The sequence below is a fragment of the Nyctereutes procyonoides genome, unplaced genomic scaffold, assembly GCF_905146905.1.
Source record: "Nyctereutes procyonoides isolate TBG_1078 unplaced genomic scaffold, NYPRO_anot_genome, whole genome shotgun sequence".
Taxonomy (NCBI): Eukaryota; Metazoa; Chordata; class Mammalia; order Carnivora; family Canidae; genus Nyctereutes; species Nyctereutes procyonoides.
The window spans coordinates 31060979-31086567 of record NW_026575024.1 but is presented as its reverse complement, the minus strand read 5'-3'; the positions used below and the strand labels follow the sequence as shown (position 1 = coordinate 31086567).

Genomic DNA, 25589 nt, shown 5'->3' with positions numbered 1-25589 from the left:
TCCCTTCCCACTGCAAGGTCTGTGAAGACCTAGCCTGTTCGTCCCCTCCCTCTGCCGCCGCATAAGTAGCCAAGTGCAGCTAGTGAGGCCTGACCTCTTTCCTGGGACTGCTTTCACGGACTTCAGTTCTTGGTATCCAGTGACCAGCTGGTTCATCCTGAATCTTGTTGGTGCTGCCCTGAGGCCAGATTGTGGGTGGGATGTCCTGACCTCTCAGCCAAAACCACAGTGCTGGGTTTTCTGTTTTAAACCAGAACCAAGCCCTCTCTGCTGGACACACTGAACATTCTGTTATTCTCCGCAGACAAATCAATCTTCCTCTGTAGTTGAGAGAAACCTATGCTGTGGCCAAACCCTAGAGCTCATCTGCTCTCTTTCCCAGGGAATTTTAGGAGGGTGGTCATTGCCTGACCTGTCAGACGCTGGGATGCCTGGTCAAGAAGGTTCTCTGGCTTCATGTACTTTGCTAGGTTCATACTCTGCTTTGATTTCAGCCCTTTCACTATATTGGATTTCCTGTGGGCCAAACCCTTTCCACAGGCAATATCCTGTGCTTGGACTGTGCTCCCTTGCGTCCCCTATGTGAAAGGATTTTTTAGAATTCCATTCAACTGTGTGATTTTGGGCTGAGCCTGCTAAAGGGTCCTTTACTCTGCATGCTGTTTCTTCTCCCTCCCCTGCAACTTCAAGCTAATCTTGGTTGGTTCTTGAAGCCTGCCAGTACTTTGTCAAGAAGGGTAAATGATGTTATTTCTGATGCTTTTTCTAATAAAGTGAATACCCAGACCACTATGTTGAGAAGTATGCTGAGACCACGTTCTACTTCGGTGAGGGAAGGGGGCGGTGGTCGCTGTGAGCACCAAATGTTCACCAATCCTTAAGCGGCTCTGTCCAGTTCCCTTCTGGGGTCAGAAGTCCAGATTTATACTACAATGGGAAGTTCCTTTAGATTTTCAATTTTCACTGTCTTTCCTTAAAACTGTCATGCCTGGACCATAAGTCCCATCTCTGTTGGGTCTGAAGGAGCCCACAGTCTTCTCCTTATGGGATGGTCCTAATTGGTGAAATACGATTCTCCTTTCTGGTCAGATCTTCTGTTGATTTTGGAGGAGCTACTAGCATTATCCATTTTGGCTTCTAAGGGTGTCATTTACCAATTATTCTAGGACTCCACTCAGACTGCCTGCTTATGGTCCAGCTTGGCTGAGCATCCCATCTGGCAACCCCAAGAACGTTATCATCAGTGGCCCTTCCCATGCTACCCTGACCCTCGTGGCAGCCAACCTATTACTTCCATTCCCTTTAAATGCCAGAAGCAATCCCTGAATTACTCCTCCGAGAGAAAAGGATCTGAACTGGAATCTTGCCTAGAGAAACAAATGCCCATTATCAGGGTTTTTCCAAATAAGCTATAGAACCTGTACGTGCTTAGAAACTCAGTGCAGACAACACACGGATTTTGTTCTGCGGCGTTCTCCATCCTGGGCTTGATGAATTGGGTGCTTGTGTTGCTGCAGAGGCTGGGAGTGAGCCTCTTCTCCTCCAAAATACCCCCTCCCCATCCAGTGCTCAGCCATGGAGCGGGGCCAGCCTCGTGCGACAGTCTGTACAGGCCGCCCACATGGGTGTGAGCTGGTCCCCATCCTGGCACAGCCCGGCACAGGTAAAGTGCTCCGCTTGCAGGAGGGGGAGTGTTCCCCTGCAGGAGCTGAGCAGCCTCCCTGTGGTTTCCTGTCTCCCCAGCACCATCCTGAAGCCCCTTACCATGCCCAACATTCAGATCTCAGAAGTGGATGCCCCGCCCGAGAGTGAACAGACATCGAGCCCCACAGGTACGTGTGGTGGGAAGAGCTCCTGCTTTGGGCTCACCTATATGAAGCCTGATGTGATATAGATGTTGTAAATTGAATACATAAAATTCAATGGTTCAAGATTCAAAGGCTATTCAAAGAAACAATAGAAAGTTCTCACTTTTCCTCTACCCACCATAGTGGTTCCCTCCCTAGAAAAAGCTTGAAGGAATTCTTTCCAAGATATTCTATACAGATACAAGCAAATACACAGCAACATACCTTTATGGTTGGAGGTCGTTTCTTCTCCTCCCCTTTCTGCATAAGCGGTAGCATTTTGCACATCTCCATTTCTGTTAGTTGACTCGCTCCTTACTGATGGACGTTGGAGTCATTTCAGCCTTTTGCTGTGACAAACCAGGTTGCTGTTAGTGGCTCTGGACACGTGTCATTTCACACATTTGTCAGTGTCCATAGGATTCTTTCAAGTGGAATTTCTGGGCCTGAGGCAATGTGCATTTGTAATTTTGCTGTCAGTCTGCAGTATTTTGCAAATCTTATGTGATGCTTATCCTGTGCCAAGCGCTATTCTAAATGCTTTGCGTGAATTAATTCAGTAAACCTTCACAACAGTTCCCTGCTGGGGGTGCTGTTATTATGCCTATTTTAAATTATGCCCATTTTATAGATGAGAGAACTGAGACATTAGAAGGGTTAGTGAAACATGGTGATGGTGGAGCTGGGATTGGGCCCTGGGAATCTGGCTCTGAAGTCTCTGCTCTGTTGCTTCTCAGTAAACCATACCACATGTTTTCTCCCAGCAGGAAATACTGTTTTTATGGCGGGTACTGTAGCACTGGCCATAAAGAGGGTACTGCGTGCAAACTGCCACATTCCCAGTTCAGGCAGACAGAGCTCATCTTCCCCTTTCTTCTTAGACTCCAGGGGCCTGAAGCCCCTGCAGGAAGACACCCCACAGCTGATGCGCACACGCAGCGATGTTGGGGTGCGTCGCCGTGGCAACGTGAGGACACCCAGTGACCAAAGGCGAATCAGACGCCACCGCTTCTCCATCAATGGCCATTTCTACAACCACAAGGTAGAGAGGATGAGGGACGGGGGGCCAGGGGTAGCCCCAAGGGAATAAGGCTTCTTCTTGGGCAGCTGTTACGTCAAAGCTACAGACATGTGGGAAGCCAAGTGTTTGCCATTCTGTCTTTGGGTCATGGGTGGGCTTCAGGCTCTGTGAGGGATGAGTGACCCCAGATCAGGAGCCCCCTTAGGGTGGTGCGTGAGATGACCTCACAAACATCAGAGCTGTCCCCCCTCCTTGGAAAATCCACACATTACCCTCTTCCTATGTGCATCTCGGCTGCTGTGTGGTCTCATTTTCTGTGAGCTAAGGGCTACCCCTGAAACAGAGCTGAAGGACTCAAATCAGGGGGTGTCCATGTACTACCTGCCTCACCCAAAGCCAGCTGTTGCTCTTTCCTTCCCAGTGCCTGGTCTAAATCCAGCCTCAGGAGTAAGTGCATCATGGGAGAGTGGTCTGAGACCTTGTGTTGAAGTCATAGTGGAAGGGGCCTTTTGTGTATTCTGTGTGGAGAGAGGGCCTCCTTCCTTCCTGGTTCGACTCCTCCCCCTCCACCCCCCCCCCTCCCTGCCCAAGCTCGGACCACCAGCCTCCCACTGGGAGTTCCTGAGTTAAGAAAAGCCCAGGGCTGCCTGCCTTACTGACATCAAAGCTCACTGTTGGGCAGGCTGTCAGGGTGCACGGGGTGAGTGCCATTGTCACTATGCCCTTTACCCCAGGTTACGGGGCTGGGACACCTGGGTTTTAGTGCCTAGGTCTTGTCGCTACTGCCACCCTGAGTGGGACCCCTCTATTGACAGACATCCGTGTTCACGCCAGCCTATGGCTCTGTCACCAACGTCCGCATCAACAGCACCATGACTACCCCACAGGTCCTGAAGCTGCTCCTCAATAAATTTAAGGCAAGTTCCTTCTGCTGGCTGGCCTGGGGTGTCCCCAAGGTGGAAAGGGGGATTGTGGAGAATGTGCAGTAAGGGGGGCCCTGGGTAGGGACTTGGGTTCTGCAGACCCCATGGCATCAGCATCCCATGGGAGCCAGTTAGCAAAGCAGCTTCTCAGGCCCTAGCCCAGAGTCAGACCTTCTAAATCTGAAGCTCGAAGGTCTCAGGGGTTCAGTAGCTAGCAGGGGATCTGGGTACCACTGAATTCTGAGAAGCACTGGACCTCAGACCCCCAGGCTTGTGACTGGTTTGGGACGCTGAGCATAGGCTGATTACTGAAACATCTTTGGGGAGCCTACTCTGAAAAATGAACTTCAACACATGTGCAAGTTTTAGTGCATGAGTATTTTTAAAGTCCCATTACTAAAAAAATAAAATAAAATAAAATAAAGTCCCATTACTCTGTGTGTTTTCCACAGTCCCTTTAATCAGAAATCTTTTGGAGACAAGACTCCTATTTATCACTGAGGCCAGTGCCACCTAGTGGCCTACGGTCATGGGCTCTGGGTTCAAATCCCCACCCCTCACCTGCTGATTGGATGAGCTGAGCGAGCTACTGAAGCTCTCTGTGCCTCTGTGTCATCTTCTGTAAAACAAGGATTAGTGGGACCCTGTTCAGGGGCTGTCGGGAGCATGAGCTATATTAACATGTGCAAAGTGTGTAGCATGGTGCTCTGCAGGGTGCAAGAAATGTTAGTTCTTCTTATCAACCATTATTGATAACATTACCTGTCTGCCCCCTCCCTCCCATCACTTCTGAGAGCTGGAAAGAGCTCCCGCTGAGAAGTGCCCAAAATCCATTTAGCTTTGCATGTTCAAGAAGGAGTGGCTTACAGATGGGCTGTGTAAATATGTGCTTTCTTCAATATCTCTCGTTTCTGATTCAGATCGAGAATTCCGCAGAGGAGTTTGCTTTGTATGTGGTGCATACCAGCGGTGGTAAGTCTGAAAAACACAGTGTACCTGACAATTTGTACTTTACTCCAAACAGCAAGTTGGAAAACAATACCTCTGCCTCACTTGCTTGTTGTTTGGCTTTTGGAAACTTCCAAATGTTGTTTGCCTCTGAGGCTGGTGGGATCATTGGCTGAGTCCACTGGGGAATGCCCGATGTGGCCTAAAACCTAACTGCTTATTTAAAAGGGAACCAGATTTTCTCAAGAGGAAGATAAAACCAATTCCTCTGATGCAGCATCTTCCAATGGGTTTGGGGCCTGGTAGTTTTGTCAGGGAGAGTGGGGAGGGAACAGTTACTTTGAACAGGAATTGACCATTCACAGTTGAGTCTCCTGACTTACCTGGCCGCATCTTCTAAGGTGTCTGGGCCATATGGGGCCCTGAGTGGGCCACTACTAGTGGTGAGCAAGGCCTCAGGCCAAACTCAGGGCTGTTCTGGCTGTGTGTGGTTTCAGAGAAACAGAAGCTGAAGAACACCGATTACCCTCTGGTTGCCCGAATCCTCCAGGGACCATGTGAGCAGGTCTCCAAAGTGTTTCTTATGGAGAAGGACCAGGTGGAGGAAGTCACCTATGACGTGAGTCCCCTTTTGGTTGGTCTCTCCTCAGGAAGGCGGTGATTTGGTTGGGTTACCTGCAATGAGGGTATAGGTTGACTTTTTTTTTTTTAAGCTTTTATTCATTTATTCATGAGAAACACACAGAGAGAGGCAGAGACACAGGCAGAGGGATGAGCAGGCTCCCTGTAGGGAGCCTGATGTGAGACTCAATCTCAGGACCCTGGGATCACCACCTGAGCCAAAGACAGACGCTCAACCACTGAGCCACCCAGGCATCACATAGTTTGACTTTCTGGCCAAGGGCCATGCCCCCATTTTGCTGCCATTCTGCAATACCAGGTTTGCTTGAAGGAAGAATGGCTAGGAAGCAGGGAGAGTGATACGGAGACTAGACTGAGGGTATGACCTAGGGAGGTGGTTGGAGGAATGCTCAGCCTCCAGATGGTTTACATAGAAATAGTCAATCTTCCTCCATCTTTCTAGAGTCCTGTAAGAGGGCTAACAAGTTTCTGCAATTGTCTCCTAGCAATGTCAAGTTGTTTGCAATAATTTTGCCTGATGTTATGTATTAGCCAGCTCTTGCTATAGTAACAAACATCCCCAAATCTTAGCTGCTTGCAACAGCAAACATTTACTTTCTTGCTTTGGATGCTGCAGGCTGGTAGCCCCAGCTTGGCTCTAGGCTGTGGGTTGAGTTCAGGTATGTGTTGCATGTCTCTTATTCAGAGACCCAGGCCTAAGGGGTAGTGGCTCCCTAGGGTATACTTCCCATGGCAGTTGGCTGGAGTGCAAGAAGCCAGGCCAAACCTTGTAAACTCATCTGAAACTTCCACTCAAATGTACCTTATGTCATGTCCACGCACATTCCATTGACCAAAGCAAGTCACACGTCACATAGAAGGTTAATATTAATAGGCTTTCCCATGGAAAAGAGTTGATAGAGTAGGGTGGGGATTCTTGTGTAGGAGGAGGGAGGGCTGTTTAACTTCAGCTCACTTAGGGGCCACCCTCACCCCCACAGCCTCTCCCAAGTTAAGTTCCCATTTGGATGCACACTTGAGACTCTAGATGTAAGCCATCATCCTGAGCCATGCTTCCCTGAATCCTCTTAGGGGAGAACAGAGAAGTTTATTGAATATTGTGGGTTTGGGTCTTCCTCTGCATCACTGCCTCAAGAGAAAGTGCTTTTCCCTTTTTGGTATCACCTTGTTGTGCATTGGATATACGGGACAAGAAATGAGAAGTTCGGAGATATGTGTCATGTATAGGGAGTGACTGCAGCCTTGAGAAGAATGAGGCTTGGCTACTGCCTTTAAAGAAATCCTGGATCAGTGCAAAAATCAGGTGTCCTGTGCCTTGGTGCCTTTCGCGAGAGAGACACCAAAAGGAATTGGAATAAGGTTGGGAAGGGGCGTGCATGCACCCCAGACTCACTTCTTCCTCTCCAGGTGGCCCAGTACATAAAGTTCGAGATGCCTGTCCTTAAAAGCTTTATTCAGAAGCTCCAAGAGGAAGAAGATCGGGAAGTCAAGAAGCTGATGCGCAAGTATGTGTGGCCCCAGGGCAACTGGTTGGGGTCCTGCCAGGGCCTCAGTGAGCTGGCTCTTTGTTCGGGTGCCTTGTAGGGATGTGCTGAGTGGTTGTGTGTGGGCCTGGGTCCTGTGGTCCTTCTTCCAGGGCCTTCCCATGACAAATTTAGATCTCAGATGGGGACACAAAGCTGAAGGGTGTTGGTTTCTTTGCTTCTTCTTCTTCTTCTTTTTTTTTAAGATTTTATTTATTTGATAGAGAGTGAGAGAACAAGCAGGGGGAGCAGCTGGCAGAAGGAGAGGGAGAATCAGGCTCCCTGCTGAGCAGGGAGCTGAACGTGGGGCTCATCTCAGGCCTCTGGGATCATGACCTGAGCCAAAGGCAGACACTTAACCGTCTGAGCCACCCAGGCACTCCGGTCTCTGCTTCTTGTGTCAGCTTCTCACTTTGATATGGGATGTGAAGTGTTCCAGGGATTTCAGGAAGGTTGTCTTGGCAGTGGAAAGTAGTCAAAGCAACCTATCTCTGGAATCCTTTCCTCCTACCCTTCTCCCTTCTTAACATTTCTCTTCTGGGAATTACATTTGGCTTGAAAAGTCCAGGAAAGTGTCTCTCTGCGGAGGATTTTAAAAAAAAATTATGATTGAAGTATAGTCAACATACTGTGTTATATTTGTTTCAGGCGTCTGGCACAGCGATCCAACAGTTCTATACATTATTCAGTGCTCGCCATGATAAGCATAGTCCCCATCTGTCACCTTACAATGTGATTACAATTTTTTGACTGTATTCCCTATGCTCTACTTTTCATCCCTGTGACTTTTTATTTACAACTGGAAGTTTGCACCTCTTAATCCCCTTCACCTATTTCACCCCATTTCTCTGGGAAGGATTTTTTTTTTTTTTGCCACGTTTAGTCACAAAGTGGACTGCTTTTCATGGCTGTGGCGGTACAAACGATTAATTTCTGCCACCGGAGAATAGCGCCAATGCTATATTTGCCCTATCAAGCTTGTAGGAAAGCAGTTAGCGTTTTCTGAATGCTTGCTACATGCCAAACTTTATTTTTTATTTTTTAAAGATTTATTTATTTATTTATTTATTTATTTATTATTATTCATGAGAGACACACAGAGAGAGAGGCAGAGACACAGGCAGAGGGAGAAGCAGGCTCCCTGCAGGGAGCCTGACGTGAGACTTGATCCGGGGTCTCCAGGATCATGCTCTGGGCTGAAGGCGGCGCTAAACCACTGAGCCACCCAGGCTGCCCCATGCCAAACTTTAAAGACAGCTTTTGCCGTGCCGGGCAAAGCCCTGGGCATGAGGAATGTCCTCGTTAGCCCTGCACGGAGGCACCCAACATCTGCACTCCCTCAGTTCAGGGAAGGGGTGGGGACCCACTCGCATCAAGCCGTGGATCCCCATGCCTGGTAGTCGCTCTGGCCTGTTCTGTAAAAACTGCAGGGACTGGTATTAGCTTGAAGTATATGAAGCTGCCGTTCTTGTAGGCCCCTCAGAATGGTCAAATGATGGCCATGTCAGATGGTCCAGCGCAGGTGAAGGCCCCGTGCTACTGTGGTGGTGCCTTGGGCAGAGTGAGCACTCGGAACCCTTCCTGTTGGTGCTGCTCTTTCGCCCTCCCATCCTTTTTTTGCCAGAATTTCTAGCAATAGTCAAATCGCCTGGTTTGGATTTGGTCTGTTCAGTTCCCCTCATCGGGGTGTGGAAATGAACACAAGCCACAAAGTGGCTGATGGCTGGGCCGGTGATAGAAGCAAAGGGACCGACAGGCTGCCCCTGGGACCCAGGCGGTGGGGGTGTGTGTTGGTCCCTGCTGCCCTCCGCAGCTGTGTCTGTCCCCAGGTACACCGTGCTCCGGCTGATGATCCGGCAGAGGCTGGAGGAGATGGCCGAGACCCCAGCAACCATCTGAACCACACAAGGGAGGGGATCCAGATGCCACGGGGGCCGCCGCTGACACGAGCAGACGCACAGGAAGCTGGGTACCTTCCTTCCACGGAAACGTGTAGATACAGACCTCACCAGCTCCCGCCGAGCTACCATCTGTTGCCCAGAGCGGCTGGCGAAGCCAGCAGACAACTCCCCATCCTTGGATCCCCAGCTCCATTCCTTTCTTTCACTCACAGGACTTTTGAATTTTGTTATAAGGACTGAAAATGTGTGTGTATGTGTGTGTGTATGCACATGAGCACACGTGTGCACATGTAAGCGTGTGTGCACACATGGTACATATCCACGTGCCTACCTGAGATTCACATGGAATGGAATTCCAGACAACCAGCACAAGCTCCCCGGGGCTTGCAGGTGTGCTGCTCGGGGGCAGGAGCATGGGGGAGTCGCCAATCTGAGGGGCTGAAGTTGGAGAAATGATTTCTTCTCTCAAGTACCCGGGAGTGGCCACACATGTTCAGAAGGGAAGGGGTCTCAGCAAGCTCACCATTTGGGGTATTTATGTATTGGTAGAGACTCCCCTGTACATGCAGAGGGCTTGGGGATTGGAAATTAATGAAATAGCAGTCCCATAGAAATAGACCCCCTTGGGGGAGGTCCGGTGGAAAGAGGAAGATAAATCGTCTGTGGGGTAGATGCAATAAGCCCACAAGTTTTTACACTGGAAACTTTGATTGTTTTAAATAACAAAGACGTATATGATGATCCACGTGGATTCTGCCTCTGTCCTCACCTCCATGGCCACCTCCAGGAGAGCGGGGAGGAGCTTGCTGCTTTGCTCAGCCTGCCAACCCCAGGCCATGGAAGCCAACCCCAACTCTTTGGTGCCTCCTTGAGTTGAAGGAAGGGTCTCACCGGTTTATTCCTGGTCAACTGGTGGCCCAGGCCTGGCCTTGTCCTGGGGTGGTGGCCAGAGTTTCCATCTTTAGGGACCCGTAGAGGTTCCTTGCAGAAATGACAAATCTTGGGAAGCCAGCCCATTTTTCATCATCAAGGGTCTCCCTGCACTTGGATCTGAGGCCATGTGTTTGAAGTCAAGGCTTTATTCTTTCCAGCCATGAGATTCTTGCAAGTTGCCCTTGCCCTGTGCCTGGAGACAGACTCCAAGCATGAGGACCTTGCTACTGACCGAGCTTGGGGCTCAGGGAACCTCTTCGGGTTGCCCTGTAATGGTGCATAGGGAGGGTGGAGCTTCTCTTTCCGCTTCTCTGGGCAGCCACCTGGGTGATCTTTAGAACAGACCCCAATGGGGGGAAGGGGGGGCAGTCTGGCCCCTGTGGCTCCCATCAGGAAGACTGCTGGGTAGCTAGGCACCGGTGTGGCTGACAGACTTCGAAGAGGGCCTGGCTGTGGAGATAAACCAAGCAAAGCTGGGAGCTCCTAACAGCAGGTGTCTCAGCCTTGTTGGGGTGGGGTCTCCCCATCTCTTCACTTCCTCTCCAAGAAAGGTTTGGGGAGCTGGGCAGTTGGCGGAAGGAGTGCAAGGAAGGTGGATGTTTGCCGCAGAGCCGTTCCTGTCGTCCCGACTTCTGCTCTCCTCTGTGGCTTCCCTGGCCTCTTTAGATGGCTCACAGCTGTGATCTTATTGTTGACTTTCCAAAAGATGGCATGCTGCCACCTGGCATTTTGCCGGGGGTCTCTTAGCAAGGCAGCCTCTTTGGGGACAGCACCACCAGCCCTGTGGGGCGTGGCCTGGAAATCCGGAGGCCCTGGTCTCAATCTTACACCTTGGTAGGGCTCTGCAACACGCAGAGAAAACCCCGGGGGGCTGGGGTGGGGGTGGGGGGCGGCTAGAGGCTTCCTTTGTTACAGATGGGAGAGAGAGCTCCGGTTTGTGAATGCAAACACACTTCCTGAGTTTTGCATTTGAGAAAATGGCTTAAGAAACTTCTCTTCCAGCTACTTTTTATTTTGACTGTTCCAAGCCTGCATTGGCACCAGTGGTTCTCCTTGGTGGGTGAGGCAGAAACATTTCCACAAAGCAAATGTGCTAACCGCTAACTTTTGTCGAACAGCTATTTCTGGTTTATAAAAGTTCTCTTTGATTTGCACTAGCACTATGAGAGGTTAAATGTGGAAATGTTGCAAAACGTCAGGTTTGCCAGAGCCCTTTCCAAGGCAGACCTGGCTTTTTAAAGATGGGGGTGGGGGTGGGGGGTCAGGGTAGAAGTCAGGGGAAACCGCATCTGACAGGATACATTCCACTTCACGCGGGCCGGACTTTCCCATTGTGGCTCACCCTGTTTAGAGATCGTTTCTCACGTCCTAATAACCGGATCAGGAATTTTGGAAAGGTCCTTTGAAATAGCAGTGGCTGAAACAGAGACTCTTCTCCCCGGTGTGGAGCCGGATTTTCTCACTGGTATCACATGGCTTGGCAGCTTTGAATTCCTCCACTGATTTATGTGGGTTTATGTAATTTCGTGCGATGAACCTGAAATTGTGTGAAGAACAAAAGGCCAATTTATGGGGTTATTTTCCTAACTTGTGAAAAAGCAGTAGAGCCACATCTGGCTTTCTTTTTCTAGGGGCTTGTGTTACAAGGTGATCAAATGAAGGAAAAGCCTGAGTCCATCTGGCTGGGAAGGGGGTCTGTTCCCCCAGGTGATGGTGGAATTAAGCACAAGGTCACATTCTCGGTGATCACATGAGTGGGCAGGTGATGAGTTAAAGACCGGGGCGGGGGGCGGTGGGGGGGGGGGGCTGTCTTGCAAAGGGAGTAGAAGCACAGACTTCAGGCTTGCCAGAGCAGGCTGAAGAGGAATGTGTGTCCTGGGGTCCAGGCTGCTGGAATTGAATTCCTCAAATGAGGTTGGGGAGAAAGGAGCTCAGATTAGCCACCCACCTGTGGGAAAAATGCTGGGACCAGAAACTGAGGCTTTGGGCTGAGACTTCAAGGAGAAATATCTGCACTCTTCCCTCCTCCCTACCAGAAAGAAAACAATACTCTCTCCTGGAGATCCCCAGATAAAGCCATTTTATCACCATTGTAGATAAGATTTTGAAATATAATGACAAGCACAAATCTGTTCCCAAATGCAAAACACCTTGGCACGAATTCTTTTCTGCAGGGTGAGGGTGGTTGTTTCAGAGTGTCAGGAGCAATGGGTCCCAGAAGAGCAAGAGACTCTCTTAAGAGAAGCTCTCATCCAAGAAAAAAAAAAAAGGCCAAGCTCCATAGCATGGAGAATATGGTGCCATAGATAGGCCAAGAGAGAAATTTTAGATGAACAAGGGATTTTTAGGGTCTCGTGGCCAAACCATGATGCGGGGGCTAAAATAATAAGTAGAGGAAGTCTCCAGCATCCTTGAGGCAGCAGCACACGTGTTTGAGTTGCTACTTAAGTTGTTTTATATGAAGTCTTGCTGGAGTCAGATGAGATGAGAAATGATCTCCGAGAAAGAGGTAGAGATACAAATGAATGTGGCGCCCCTTCTTGCAGGCGGAACTGATAAGCATTTACCCTGTCTCAGGAGGTTACAGCACCCCCTGGTTTGAACCAAGCACAAGATGTGGACAAATCTCAGTTTGCCCTTGGAGTCTTCCCAGCGGATTGCAGACCTCTTCCCAGGCTGATGGCTTCTGGTGTGTTCCTGCTAGTATTTCTTCAAGGTTTTCCCACTTGTGTTACGTTCGTGAAGTGTTCTTTTTTCAACCATAACTTGCCTTCATCCATGGTACTTGACCTGGTTCAGTGTTTGGTTCTGAACTTACAAACTGTTGCATCTGGGTATCATAACGTAATTTGACAAGGCCCCAGTAGGGAGCCATAAATGTCTGTAACATTTTGATATGTTTTAATGCACCTAACTTAGATCTTGTTGAAATAAAGCACTTTTCAAAGAGAAGTCCCTCTGTGGAAAGGTCCATGTGTGGGTGCCACGTGGGGAGCCCTGCCTTGTGGGAGCGCTGGGAATGGGAATGTGAAGGCAAATCCAGGAAATGAGTTGACTTTCTTCCCTCAGAGTTTATGGTTTGAATGGGCTCAGACTTGGCTATAAGATTCCAAACAGGGAGTGCAATGAGAATGTCCCCTATGAGTCTTGAGTTCAGGTCCTGCTGGAGCCAAGAGTTGTGGTGGAAAGAGCTGGGAACTACCATTTGATGAGACTGGATTTTGTCCTGACTCTACCCCAGGCCTGTTTGGATCCTGTGGCCAGTTTGTGGAAATGTTTGCTAGGACTTGGTTTGCCCATCTCTAAAATGGCCAAGCCACCTTGTAGGGATGTGAGGACCTGGGCTTGCCTCTGTTGGAGGCAGCTTCCCTTGGGTTGCCAAATGTAAAACCTCAGACAAAGGCCCAAATTCTACCCTATGTGAGAGGCCAGTGTGATGATTAATTCTGCGTCAACTTGGCTAGGCCATGGTGCCCAGATAATTGGTCAAACACTAGTCTAGGTGTTGCAGTGAAGGTGTTTTTTAGATGAGGTTAAGGTTTACATCAGTAGACTTTGAATAAAGCAGATCACCTTTCATAATGTGGGTGGGCCTCATCCAGTCAGTTGAAGGCCTTACAGGAAAAATAGTACCTCTCCTGAAGGAGAGAATTCTGTCTCCAGATTGCCTTTGGACTTGAGCTGCAACACTAGCTCTTCCTTGGTCTCCAGACAGTCAGCCCACCCTGCAGATTTTGGACTTGTCACCCCTCAATAGCATGAGTCAAAATAAATCTCTATGTGTACATGTCCTGTTGGTTCTGTTTTTCTGGAGAACTCTAACACAGAGGGTTTATATGGTTGGTTCACAGCATTTGAATATATGATTGATAATTGTCTTCCTAGGAGCATAAATAGTGACCAACATAATTTGGCCTCTCAAAAAAGCTAACAAACAAGATAAGATTTTTAACAATGTCCTCAAATAATACTTACTGTTAGGTTTTTTGGTAACTAAATGGAAATGAGACCGCCAAGGCAAGCGAGGGTCCAAGAACAGATTTTATTGCAGGCACCCTCGGGCGAGGTTCCACGACTCACGGAGGGGAAGAGTGAGTCGGGGAAGTCGCGCCAAGACAAGGTGGCGGGGGGTTTACATAACGTTGTAAGGCAGAACGGTTTCCTATTGGTCGGCTCATATGCAAAGGAAGGATTGCAATCCAACCAGTCAGAGTGACCCTCCCTATGCAAAGGAAGGATTGCAGTTCGGCCAGTCAAAGGTGACTTCCTCCTCTGGGGTTTGAAGGGCATTGGGTCCGGTTGGGTAAGTCCAAAGGAGAGGTCTAAGGGTCTGCGTCAAGCTGTCAGCAGGTCATTGGTCCATTGGCGTCCCAGGTGGAGGTGGTGACAGGAACCTCAGCCATTTGGGGTATCCGCCATCTTGAGGAGTTTCTCTTCCCGCCTGGCCCCAACACTTACATGTTTCTTTTAAAAGAGAAAGAAAGGGGTGCCCACCCAGGTGGCTCAGTTGGTTAAGCATCCAACTCTTGATTTTGGCTCAGGTCATGATCTCAGGGCCCTGGGATCAGCCCTGTGTTGTGCTCCAGATCCAGCTCCGTACTCAGCAGAGAGTCTGCTTGGGATTCTTTCTCCCATCTCCTTCTGCCCCTCCCCTGCTCATACTTTCTATAATAAATAAAATCTTTAAAAAACATTTTAAAAAATTAAGGAGAGAGAAGAATTTGGATGAATCAACTCTCCCTTTAAGTGTTACTTTGATTTTTTATATTTAGAATTTTCACTCTGAGCAGTAGCTTTTTAGTTGCTGAATTAACTAAGCTGGGTGAAACAGACGAACAGACAGTTAACACTTCCAAGGCAGTGAGGTTTTTGTACTGTTCAGACAGTGCATGTAAGTGACAAAGACAAAAGATAAACAGTCTGTCTGTGGTACCCCCCCAACACCCCAAGTTAGGCAGTAAGCCTTACAGGAGTTAAGAGTACTGAAAACTACCCAGCAAATACTAATAACCTTTCCCCAAGGAGCCATCAGTTCTTGGCTTTCTTTATGGAAACAGATTTAATGAAATAATTTGGTTTTGTCTATTTTAGGTAATGAAGCTAGGACTGAATGGAGTTTGCCGTGAGCATAAGACAGAGCTGTGAAGTTTTGAATACATTTGAATAGGTTTTGCTAAGATGCTTAGATGCAAGCAAACCTAATGAAAATTGAACTGGGATAAAATCGACATTGCTCTTTTCATTTTAAAACTATGCAAAATAAAAATGATTACTTATGATTTAAGGGATGCCTGAGTAGCTCAGTTGGTTAAGCGGTCAACTCATGATCTCAGCTCAAGTTTTGATCTCAAGATAAAACCATTTAAGTTGGAACTTAAGTTTAAATTTTATGATAGAACTGAAATCTAAACACGTGTTTTGGTGAAAGGCCAAATACAATATGGATATTTTCTTTTTAAATATTTATTTATTTATTTATTTATTTATTTATTTATTTATTTGGGGGGAGGGGCAAGGATGAGAAAGAAGCACCAGCAGACTCCCTGCTGAGTGCAGATGGGGAGGTGGCTCCATCTCAAGACCCTGAGATCATGCCCTGAGCAGAGATCAAGAGGGGATGCTTAACCATCTGAGCCACCTAGGCCCCCCAATGTAGATAATTTATGTATCAACATTTTGATAACACTGATTTAAATGTTCTTGTATTATAGTGAGATCCATTTTTCCTAAAGGAGTTTTTGCATTAATTAGCATTAATTCATGCTTGGAATGTCACTCTGCCCATGACTGCAGAGCCATCTAAGGGGTGAGCAGCACCCAGATTTAGGTCTCTTAAAATATCCTCCACTGAGAGAAATCTGAGCTCCCAGGAGGGTAGCTAGTGCCAAAGACTAGGGCAGAAGGTGCAGGACAGTGTGGGTATGTCTTGCTAATGGGAAGTAATTATGTCTCAGAGATGTCTGGAGTGTCATTTAGAGAACAAACTGACAAGAACTACCACATGTACCAAGTATTGGATGTCTGGGGCTATGAAAAACCTTGAGTCCAAAATGATCCCAAAGAAAGATTCTTAAAGGTAAGGCACATAGTTACAGAAATGCAACATATTACCCAACTTAAGTTGTTAAAGTTCCTTAGCCAAATTTTATCTATAACACAAGTCACAAAAATACATTTGAGTGGTTTGCCTAAAAACTCTTGAGTTATCTAAGCAAAAAGAACAAATTACAATGTCCATGACCTATTAAAAGAAACCAGCAAGGGAAAGCTGAATTTAAAATGGTCATAATAATCTAGAAATTATTTGGAAGTACTAAATGAATCTGTGAGGCTGCCAAAACAATGAATATATACAAATTTATTTTATTTCTGTGTATCAGCAATAAGAGATTAGAAAATAAAATTTAAAATGGAAGGATGCCTCATTTATGGATCGGAAAGACAGCAGCTCTCCCTAATGATCTAAATAATTCCAATGAAAGCCAAGTAGTGGGGGTCCCTGAGTGGCTCAGCGGTTAAATGCCTGCCTTTGGCCCAGGGTGTGATCCTGGAGTCCCAGGATCGAGTCCCACATCGGGCTCCCTGCGTGGGGCCTGCTTCTCCCTCTGCCTCTCTCTCTCTCTCTCTCTCTCTCTCTCTCTCTCTCTCTGTGCCTCATGAATAAATAAATAAAATCTTAAAAAAAAAAAAAAAAGAAAGCCAAGTAGTATACTTCAGTTAAAAAAAAAAGAAAAAGAAAGCCAAGTAGGACTTTTTCTTCCTTTCTTCTGTGATAATGTTGCAGATAAAATAGAAACCATAAACAAGAATATGATTCAGCCGTTAAAGAATATGATTCCATATAATTATGGAATTTTTGTAGAAACATGAAAAACATTACCCAAAGTGAATAAAATAGCATATTCAATATGATGTCAGGCTTCTACTTAACACCTATGAAAAAAATTACCTTGGGGTGGTAGGATTATGTTTTCTTTGTGTTTCTATTACATTGGCTTTTAGGTTAACATTTCCTGCTGGTATGTCCAAAAGTAGTGAGGGTCCAGAAGCACATATACTGTACAAAAAACACACACAAAAAAAAACCCACAAGCAGTGGCCAGAACATGAAAGGCAGCTAGGCTCTCGTCTCCCTGCTGGGGGGCGGGGGTCAGTTTTCTCCAAATGCAAGACTTCGAAGTCCTTGTTATACAAAGAGGCCCATCGTGCAATCGAAATGCAGTCCCTGTGTGCCAAAACCATATACGTGTGTGCATGTAGGAGACATTGCATGCATGCATACTAACGTAACAATACAGACACACATACACACGACAGAAAGGAAGAATCACATCCGTAATTCTAGGGTCTTTGAGAAAACCAGCCATCCTGATGTCTTGCGAGTCTGAAGGAGGCAATCTCTGTGTGAGAAACTGGGGAATCCTTTGTGTTTAGGTTCAGTCACCCTGGACACCAAGTCCACTTTGTAATCGCACTCTCAATGCTTCTTTTAGGAATTAGAAAAGCAACAGCTTTCAAAAGTGAAAAACCCCTTCTTATAAATTCTGGAAACCTGAGGTCATACAGAATATGCTGTTGGACTGTTCTACTTTCAGTTTCTGACACTCTGAGGTTCTCTTTATTAAGAACTGAGTACCAGAAGCAGTGCCTGGTTGGCTAACCAAGGCCTTGAACAGTGGATTCTGGATAATGTACGCTTCCGCCCACATGCAAACAGGACATCCCCATTCCTCTCTTAGGGCCCTGGAGGTTTGATCCAGGAGCTCAGGAACTGCTCTGACTTATCTCCCCACAGAGCAGGGGCTCACCTTCTCCAACGGCTTTAGGGAAGAAGATGTCCAGGGACAATGGCACTGAAGATTACTTTTGGGGATTCAGGGAATTATCAAATAAACCTAATTTGAAAATAATTACCTCAGGTGTTTACCAGGACCCTACAAGGATACGCATACTAAGCCAACAATAAAGAAGCCTAAACTAACCCAAATGACGTAAGTGATCCTAAAATGCCCTTAGAATCTTCCACCTTAAAAAACTTCAGGGATCCTGAAGATTCTTGTAAACTCTGTGCGAATATAGTTTTGAACTTCAGAATCAGAATCACCTGGGGAACTTATTAAACTAGAACGCTGGGTTCCACCCCCAGAGTTCTTCATTCCATAGATGGTGTTGGGGCCAAGAATTTGCATCTCTGACAAGTTCTCCCATGACGCCGAGGCTGCTGGTCCATGTAAGTAGCTCTGTTCTAACCCAGTATAAAGTGCTGGCTCTCAACCTGGCCATACACCACAGTCACCTGGGGAGTTTTAAAATGCCTGCATTTTCTACCAAGGGATTCATTCATTCATTCATTCATTCATTCATTCATCTTCTTTTTTTAAAAGATTTTCTTTATTTACTCATGAGAGAGGCAGAGATATGGGTAGAGGGAGAAACGGGCTCCCTGCAGGGAGCCCGATGTGGGACTCAATCCCGGGACTCCGGGATCACACCCTGAGCCGAGGGCAGATGCCCAAACGCTGAGCCACCCAAGCATCCCAAAACGCTAAATCTTAAATAACTCTAAACACTCTAATGTTTCTCAAATGATGCTTAAAACTCTAAGTCCTGAATTATCCCACATGACCCTAAACTAACTCAGACAATTCTGAATGACCCTACGGATCACAACAGAGTCTAAAGGATCTTAAACCTTGCATCTCCCTAAATGCCTTAAAAATTAAAATTTACTTTAAATGACTCTAAACCCTTACAGTCCAAAAGATCCTAAAAGACCCAAGAAAGCCTAATTACACGTAGAATCCCAGACTGTCTAAACAACTCTAATTGGTCCAAAATTATCCTAAACCCAAATTGACCTTAAATAGTTTAAATGGAGATTAGATCTAATGAGCCTGACTTTCCCACTCTCAGCGACATTAGTGCTAACAACTTCAATGAACTTGACATTAATGACGCAGCGATCTTAAAACCCTAAGATAAGGAATGAAACAGACACTTTGTCAATGGCCTATCCTGACCCTGATTGCCCCACATCCCAATGACTCAACATCTATGTTCCAAAGAGCAGGGTTCTGTTTATATACCTTGACTTTAACCTTGACCCAGGGAGGCCATTCATGCTGAACCCAAGGACTGAGTTCTAGATGACAGTGGATTGATGTATGGTTGACTCTGACTCTCTCTGACACTGACAACCCCAATGCCTGATTAACATAAACTAATAATCCTAAAAAGCAGACTAGAGCAGACCGATATATACCCTGGCCACACAACTCTAACCCTATACTCTTCCCCCTAATGATGCTATGCCTTCATCTTAATCATCCAAATGGGGATCCCTGGGTGGCGCAGTGGTTTGGGGCCTGTCTTTGGCCCAGGGCGCGATCCTGGAGACCTGGGATCGAATCCCACATCGGGCTCCCGGTGCATGGAGCCTGCTTCTCCCTCTGCCTGTATCTCTGCTTCTCTCTCTCTCTCTCTGTGTGTGACTATCATAAATAAATTAAAAAAAAAATCAAATGGCGTGAGAACTGTGACAGAGGGTACCCCCCCCCCCCCGTGAGGCCTACCTGGACCTAAATGTGACTTTGCCTTTGAAACGCAGAGCCCTAAACCTTAATAACTCTGGCCTTAAACCCTAAACACTGAAACACAAGAAAGCAATATTTAGATAGACTAATTTTCCTGATGTGGCATATCATAGACCCTCTCACTGCAGCACTCCTTACCCCGAGTTCCATGTATATGCCCATCACTCATGGATCTAGTTAAAAAATAAGATGAATAAGATGAAATAATACTTTTTAGAAGTTCATCCCACTTTTGAGCTGGGGCCCAAAAATCCATCTGAGAATCATGCACCATGTTCTTCTCAAATGTAATCACTAAAACATACCCTGAATTAAGATGAAAATAATGCAGACTTTAAGCTTTATAAGACTAAATTTAAGTTGCCCTTATGGTCACAAATTCCTTTTCAGGCCAGTGTGACATTTGGCATGGTGAAGGGGGAGAAAACAAAACCTCAGGAATCACTCAAAGGATAAGCTGGCCACAAGAATCCAAATAGGATATTGTAAATGGACCCTGCTGGGTGGCCATGACTTAAATTGCTTTATCCCCCTGAAGGAAGGTGCTCCAAAAATGCATCCCCCAGAAGATCAAGATCTCTAATACTATCTTTCTTGGGAGACATACCGAAAGCTAATAATTTGGTTTCAATGAAACCTGGTGATAAAGATTTGTTTCACAGTGTATGATACTTGCCTGGTTCAGAATTTGTAGAGAAAGAATGTGAAAGTCTACAGATGTAGCACAAAATCAATTTCACTATCTGAAAGTAGGTACCAAGACAGAATGTTAGTGAAAATAGCTAATTGGTGGGGCACCTGGGTGGCTCAGTGGTTGAATGTCTGCCTTTGGCTCAGGGCGTGATCCCAGGGTCCTGGGATCAAGTCCCACATTGGGCTCCCTGCAGGGAGCCTGCTTCTCCCTCTACCTATGTCTCTGCCTCTCTCTGTGTTTCTCAGGAATAAGTAAATAAAATCTTTAAAAAGATTAGAAAAAAAGAAACAGCTAGTTGGTAAGAGATGCAGACAGGATAGTGCTACTAATGTATCACATGCACACACACACAAATACTTCACATATCAACATGTGTTATCAATTAAGTTACCACTCTAGGCAACTAGAGCTCCATCTACCTGAGACCCCTGAAAGCCAGGACAGAGCCTACCTCAGAGGGATGAGGGAGCTGGGGTACTGACATACCCACTTCCAGCAGGCATTGGTAGGAAGGGGGCTTCTCTTGGGGGTGGGAGAGGCATTAATTCCCTGGCACGTCTGGCTTTCAGGGTACACAGGCCCTGATGGCCAAAGAAAGTCCATAGTCAGGTGACACAAGTGCTGGCCATTAGAGGTCAGGAGTATGTGCAGAAATGGCAAGTGGATATGGATGATGTTTGCTACACGAACTTGTTGTATCTGTATGTGTTAAAAGCAGCAATTTGTTAGATATAGATCTTTAAACTACTCCACACTTCTGTAAACTTGTTTCCCATTTTTTCAGCTTGCAGTTCTCTGGATGTCCCAGAAAAAAAGGTTTCTCTCCTCCATCCCAGGTGACACTCCAGAAATGTATTTATGGCCTACCTAAACAATCCATCAAATTTCTCTTTCTCAAAAAACTTAAGTTAATCACATTTGTAAAGATCCCTTTTCTAAAAGGTAATATTTACAGGTTCCTGGTATCTTTGGGGGCCATTTCCCAGCCTACCCATACTATAGAAAACCTGAATTAGTTTGGGAAAAGTGAAGTTAGATCAAAGAAGTGCCTCCAGTCTTTTGGATGGCTCTGTTAGAAGACCAGGAACTACAGACCAGTGGAAGCTCGGAACATCACTCAGTCAGGAAAAACAAAGTTAAGTGAAATGAGGCCAAGGCAGTGCTGACCCCAGGCTGCCAGCCCAACACCCTGCTTTACAGGGATTACTCTCTTCTTGTAACCATCTCAAGGACACCACATATTTATGGGTAGTTCCCAAAGCACCAAGTGATCTTGGTAAGCTTGGTTCTTTCCCCCTGTCATTCATTGAACACTGGAAACCAGTAAGATCCCATTATGACACTGAGAGCCAGGAAAGAGGGTGTTTCATCTCTCAACAGACAGCGCATCCCAAGGAGGAGACTGCTGGTAATTCAGAAGGCCAAGCCCTCCTCCATGTAAGGTTTACCGACATGCTGAAATTGCCCCTCTGTTTTCTCACTCCCTGCCCAAATGATTTGCTCCAACTTATCCCAACTTGGGTGAGGTCATCTCCATTCTCGGGTGACAGCAGATAGCCCCAACTCAGATAGTCAACTTAGCTTTTCCTTTCCTAAGGAGTCCAGGCCACTGGGTATTTAGGGGCAACTTTGAGCTGATTTCCTTCATTCATCTCAGCATGCAGATGTCAAGAATTGGGAATATTCTGTTGAGTTTCCAGCCACTTGCCCAAATTACAAAACCCTTTGCCCTACAGACTCAGGGATTAATTATACACCATGTGGACCAACAGGCATTTGTTCCCTGGAACATAAGGCTTCCTTATGCTATGAGCACAGGATGGCCTGTACACTCCTACAAGGGGGCATTTATGGAGCTCAGGACAGTGGTTGGGGAGTGTCTTTCCTGCTGATGGCATTTGACCTTGTCCTTTTTCAGCTGACTCAACTTTTGGCTGTTTTCCTGGCCTCATTTTTGGAGTATACATTGGTGCCAACTTGTTGATCAGTCCAGGCCTTGGGACCTCTCCAACACATTCTCTACTTGGGCCCTTTGAATGGGTTCTTCCTCTTGCAGTATCTTGGGGGGAAGAGACACTAGATCATGGCATGGAAAACTTATTCTAGCTCATTCTCATTGTTCAAATCTCCACTCAAATGTCCACCCTGCAAAGAGGCCATCTCCATCGCCCTAGCTGATGTCTTCCTTCCCATCACTTTTTTCATTTACTAAAAGTTTTTAAATGAGATAAAATTGACATACAATGAAATGAACCTATCTTATCTTATGTGTACAGTTTGGAGAATTTGAACAGTTGCATTGTACACCTGTGTAGCAAAATCCTAATCAAGATATAAACTTTCCCTGTATCTTGTTATCACATTGCCTTGTTTCATTACTATACTCAGCGCTGTAGGACATTGTCTTGTTCATTTATCTGTTTCCACCTCTATGGGGAACAACCCAGAAATAGGTCTGATCCATCTGTTTAGTTCACTGTTATCTTCTTCATGTTCAGGACGTCCTTTTTGCTGGCACCAAACAAATGAATGGTCTTTGTCATTTGTGTGAGCATGTACCCCCTGGCTTTAAATGTTGCAAACTCATTCCAGGTATTCTGTGGGATCAGGTGTTGCCCTTCCCTTGGTGGAACTGAATTCAAGATGCAGGTTCCCTAGGGTGAACTTCCCTCTCCCTTGAGCTCTACCTCACCACGTCCTCACCCCACGCCTGCCCGGTCTGAGAGTGCCATCTTGGACAGTCATGGTCAGGCTGATCAAACGCAGTCCAAAAGCCAACTGTATTCATGTTAACCTGGGAACATTTGGATGATGCATGAGTGCGTAAGCTGGAGTTCACGTAGGGAGAGGCTTCTTTCAAAATCCATTTCTGTTTGGGCAGAATGTCCTGCTGGAGCTTGCCCCTAAAATCAAGAAGATCTTTAAAAACTTGTCCCTGGGACGTGGTACATGTGGAGGCAGAGGACGAGGGCGGCATCTCCAGGTGGCCCTTCCGGGCTCTGCGACTCCCTGAGGACTTCGTGGTCGTGCCCCATCTGGTGTTAGCTGAGCGTCACAGCGCCGCTCCCGGTCCTGGGCTCAGCCCCGAGAAGGATCGGGGGCTAGGAAAGGCACGCCCACCGGCCACAACGGGAGAGCCCCCGATGGTTGATGAGCACGTGAAGAGAGAAGTCTGCAGAAAGTCTCGGTCTAGGCCTTCAGGTTGCCCGCGCTCCTGGCAGGTGCCGCCCCGCTCGCCGGGCTCAGCGGTGTTGGAGCGCCCCCCGGTGGTCCAGACGCGGGGCCACTCTCACTCCCCCACCTCTTCTGAGCAGGGGCCGCCAGCGGGGGGCCGGCAAGAAAAGACGACCACCGCTATTTTAACTGCAATAATGGGATGTTTTAGGGCAGCCCCCGTTGGCGCAGCAGGTTTAGCACCACCTGCAGCCCAGGGCGTGATCCTGGAGACCCTGGATCGAGTCCCACGTCGGGCTCTCTGCATGGAGCCTGCTTCTCCCTCTGCCTGTGTCTCTGCCTCTCTCTCTGTCTCTATGAATAAATAAAATCTTTAAAATAAAAAATAAAAAATGATAATTGGATGTTTTAAATCTTGAAAGTAGCGACGTGTTGGCCCTGAAACCCTTCTGTAGCTTGTGCGTCAGCTCGATATCACGTTGTGTAACATAAAAGTGGAAGGGGCACCCTGGGGGCACAGAATGAGCCCCATACCTTGGAGGTCTGCTGGTGAGCCCTCCCTGGGCTCGGTGTTTGGGACATAAAGATTTTGACACATCCCTGATGCGTTTTGATGCTTTCTGCACCGTGCCGCTCGGGTTCAAACCCTTGTCCCACTGTCATGAGCCTTTGACGGCTCTCTGCTCACCTCCGTTTCTTTTTATTTTATTTTTTTTTTATTTTTTAAATTTATTTATGATAGTCACAGAGAGAGAGAGAGAGAGAGGCAGAGACACAGGCAGAGGGAGAAGCAGGCTCCATGCACTGGGAGCCCGATGTGGGATTCGATCCCGGGTCTCCAGGATCGCGCCCTGGGCCAAAGGCAAGCGCCAAACCGCTGCGCCACCCAGGGATCCCCTCACCTCCTTTTCTCCATTAATGCGGTGGCTGCGGGGGTTGAATGCCTTTAAAACACTTAGCAAAGCGCCTTGGTGGACACCGTATAAGTGGCAACAACTACTACTTTTTAGTTTTACTTAAGCTAAAGTCCTCACAAAAATCCTAAGGGGCAAAAAACATAGATCAAAGATAATATGAGGAGGGGGGGTCCTGGTTGGCTCAGTTGGTTAAGCTTCTGCCTCTTGGTTTTGGCTCAGGTCGTGATCTCAGGTTTGTGGAATCAAGCCCCACATTGTGGCTCCAAGCTTTAGATTCTCTCCCTCTCCCACTGGCCCTCCCCTGGCTCTTTCTCTCTCTCAAATACATAAATAAATCTTAAGATCATTTGAAGAATGTAAATGCAGAAGATGGGTCACTAAGATGAGTGATACTTAAAAGTACATGGATATACTTAATAAGTAAGAATGAGCACATATGAAGAATGCCACTGGGTGATGTCCACCGTAAAAAGCTCAGGGAGCACTGTTTGAAAACCATAGATGAAAGATGCCCAGCAGAGGCGTGGGCTTCACCCTGCACGTCTCCCTTCATTTGCTCAGCAGCCTTGTTCAGAGTTACATGGGGTTTGGTGGTTTGATGGTATAGCAGGGAGCACTCTGGACTCTGAATCCAGAGTTCCTGAGTGTGCTCGCTGGCTGAGCTGGGCATCCTCACGGCAAAGGCCACTTGTTTTCACGCTCCTGGGTGCTTGCCACAACAGTTTAACTTCTTGTCTGCCTCACTCTCCTTGGAGGCACATGGGGAGGACCATAAGCCTCTGTAACTTACGCTCTGTCTACCTTTTGCCCACTCTCTGCTCCAAAGGATAAGCAGGTTTGAGGCCAGGGTAGTTTGGGGCCAGGTCCTGCTCTGAATTTTATCAGTCTGCTGTGTCTGGGGCAGAGGATGCCTGGCATGGTCTTGTCCTGGTCAGGGCCATTTTCATGGGCTTTTCCTGCCATTCTGAACATAGGGTAGCTGTTGTAATTCTCGGGCCATGTCCAAAACAATTGTTAACAAGTAGGTATGAAATTGTGTGTGATTAATAAAAGTCTCATTGTTAAGCAAAAGTTTGTCTGTGCTCGAGTCAATCTCCCACAGAGCCATTTCTGAAAATCCATCTGTCAGGACAGCTTTACAGACAATTGCTTGGACTTCAACATGGATTTTTTTTTCAGGGGTTTATTCAGATGTGTAATAAAGGATTGCTGAACATCTGTCACATGCCAGACACTGCTTCAGGTACTGGAGAGACCAGGTAAAGATACGTAAGATAAACAATTTCCTTAATTGCTCAGAGCTCACATTCCAGTGGAGAAAGGAGGAAAGAGACCAATCACAAATCACAAATGGTGGCAGTTGAATGATTGCCCTGATTTCTCTCCCTCCCTGTGTCTGTGTGCCTGCTTTGCCTCCTTATGTGTGGAGAATGTTTCTCTACTCCTTGACTTTGGGATTAATAACAAGGCTTT

The 25589-nt window shown here is 47.0% G+C and overlaps 1 protein-coding gene across 7 annotated transcripts in view; it reads left to right on the top strand.

Moving 5' to 3' along the window:
- RASSF2 (Ras association domain family member 2) overlaps positions 1–10619 on the top strand; it is a 40904-nt gene extending 30285 nt beyond the window's left edge. For all 7 annotated transcript variants that reach the window (XM_055305648.1, XM_055305619.1, XM_055305678.1 and 4 more), the window contains 7 exons: positions 1744–1832; positions 2729–2889; positions 3684–3785; positions 4712–4763; positions 5237–5358; positions 6789–6886; positions 8734–10619. In XM_055305648.1, coding sequence (XP_055161623.1) covers positions 1744–1832; positions 2729–2889; positions 3684–3785; positions 4712–4763; positions 5237–5358; positions 6789–6886; positions 8734–8803 — 694 coding nt within the window. In that variant the 3' untranslated portion in view covers positions 8804–10619. The remainder of the gene's footprint in view (positions 1–1743; positions 1833–2728; positions 2890–3683; positions 3786–4711; positions 4764–5236; positions 5359–6788; positions 6887–8733) is intronic.
- Positions 10620–25589: the final 14970 nt, after the last annotated feature.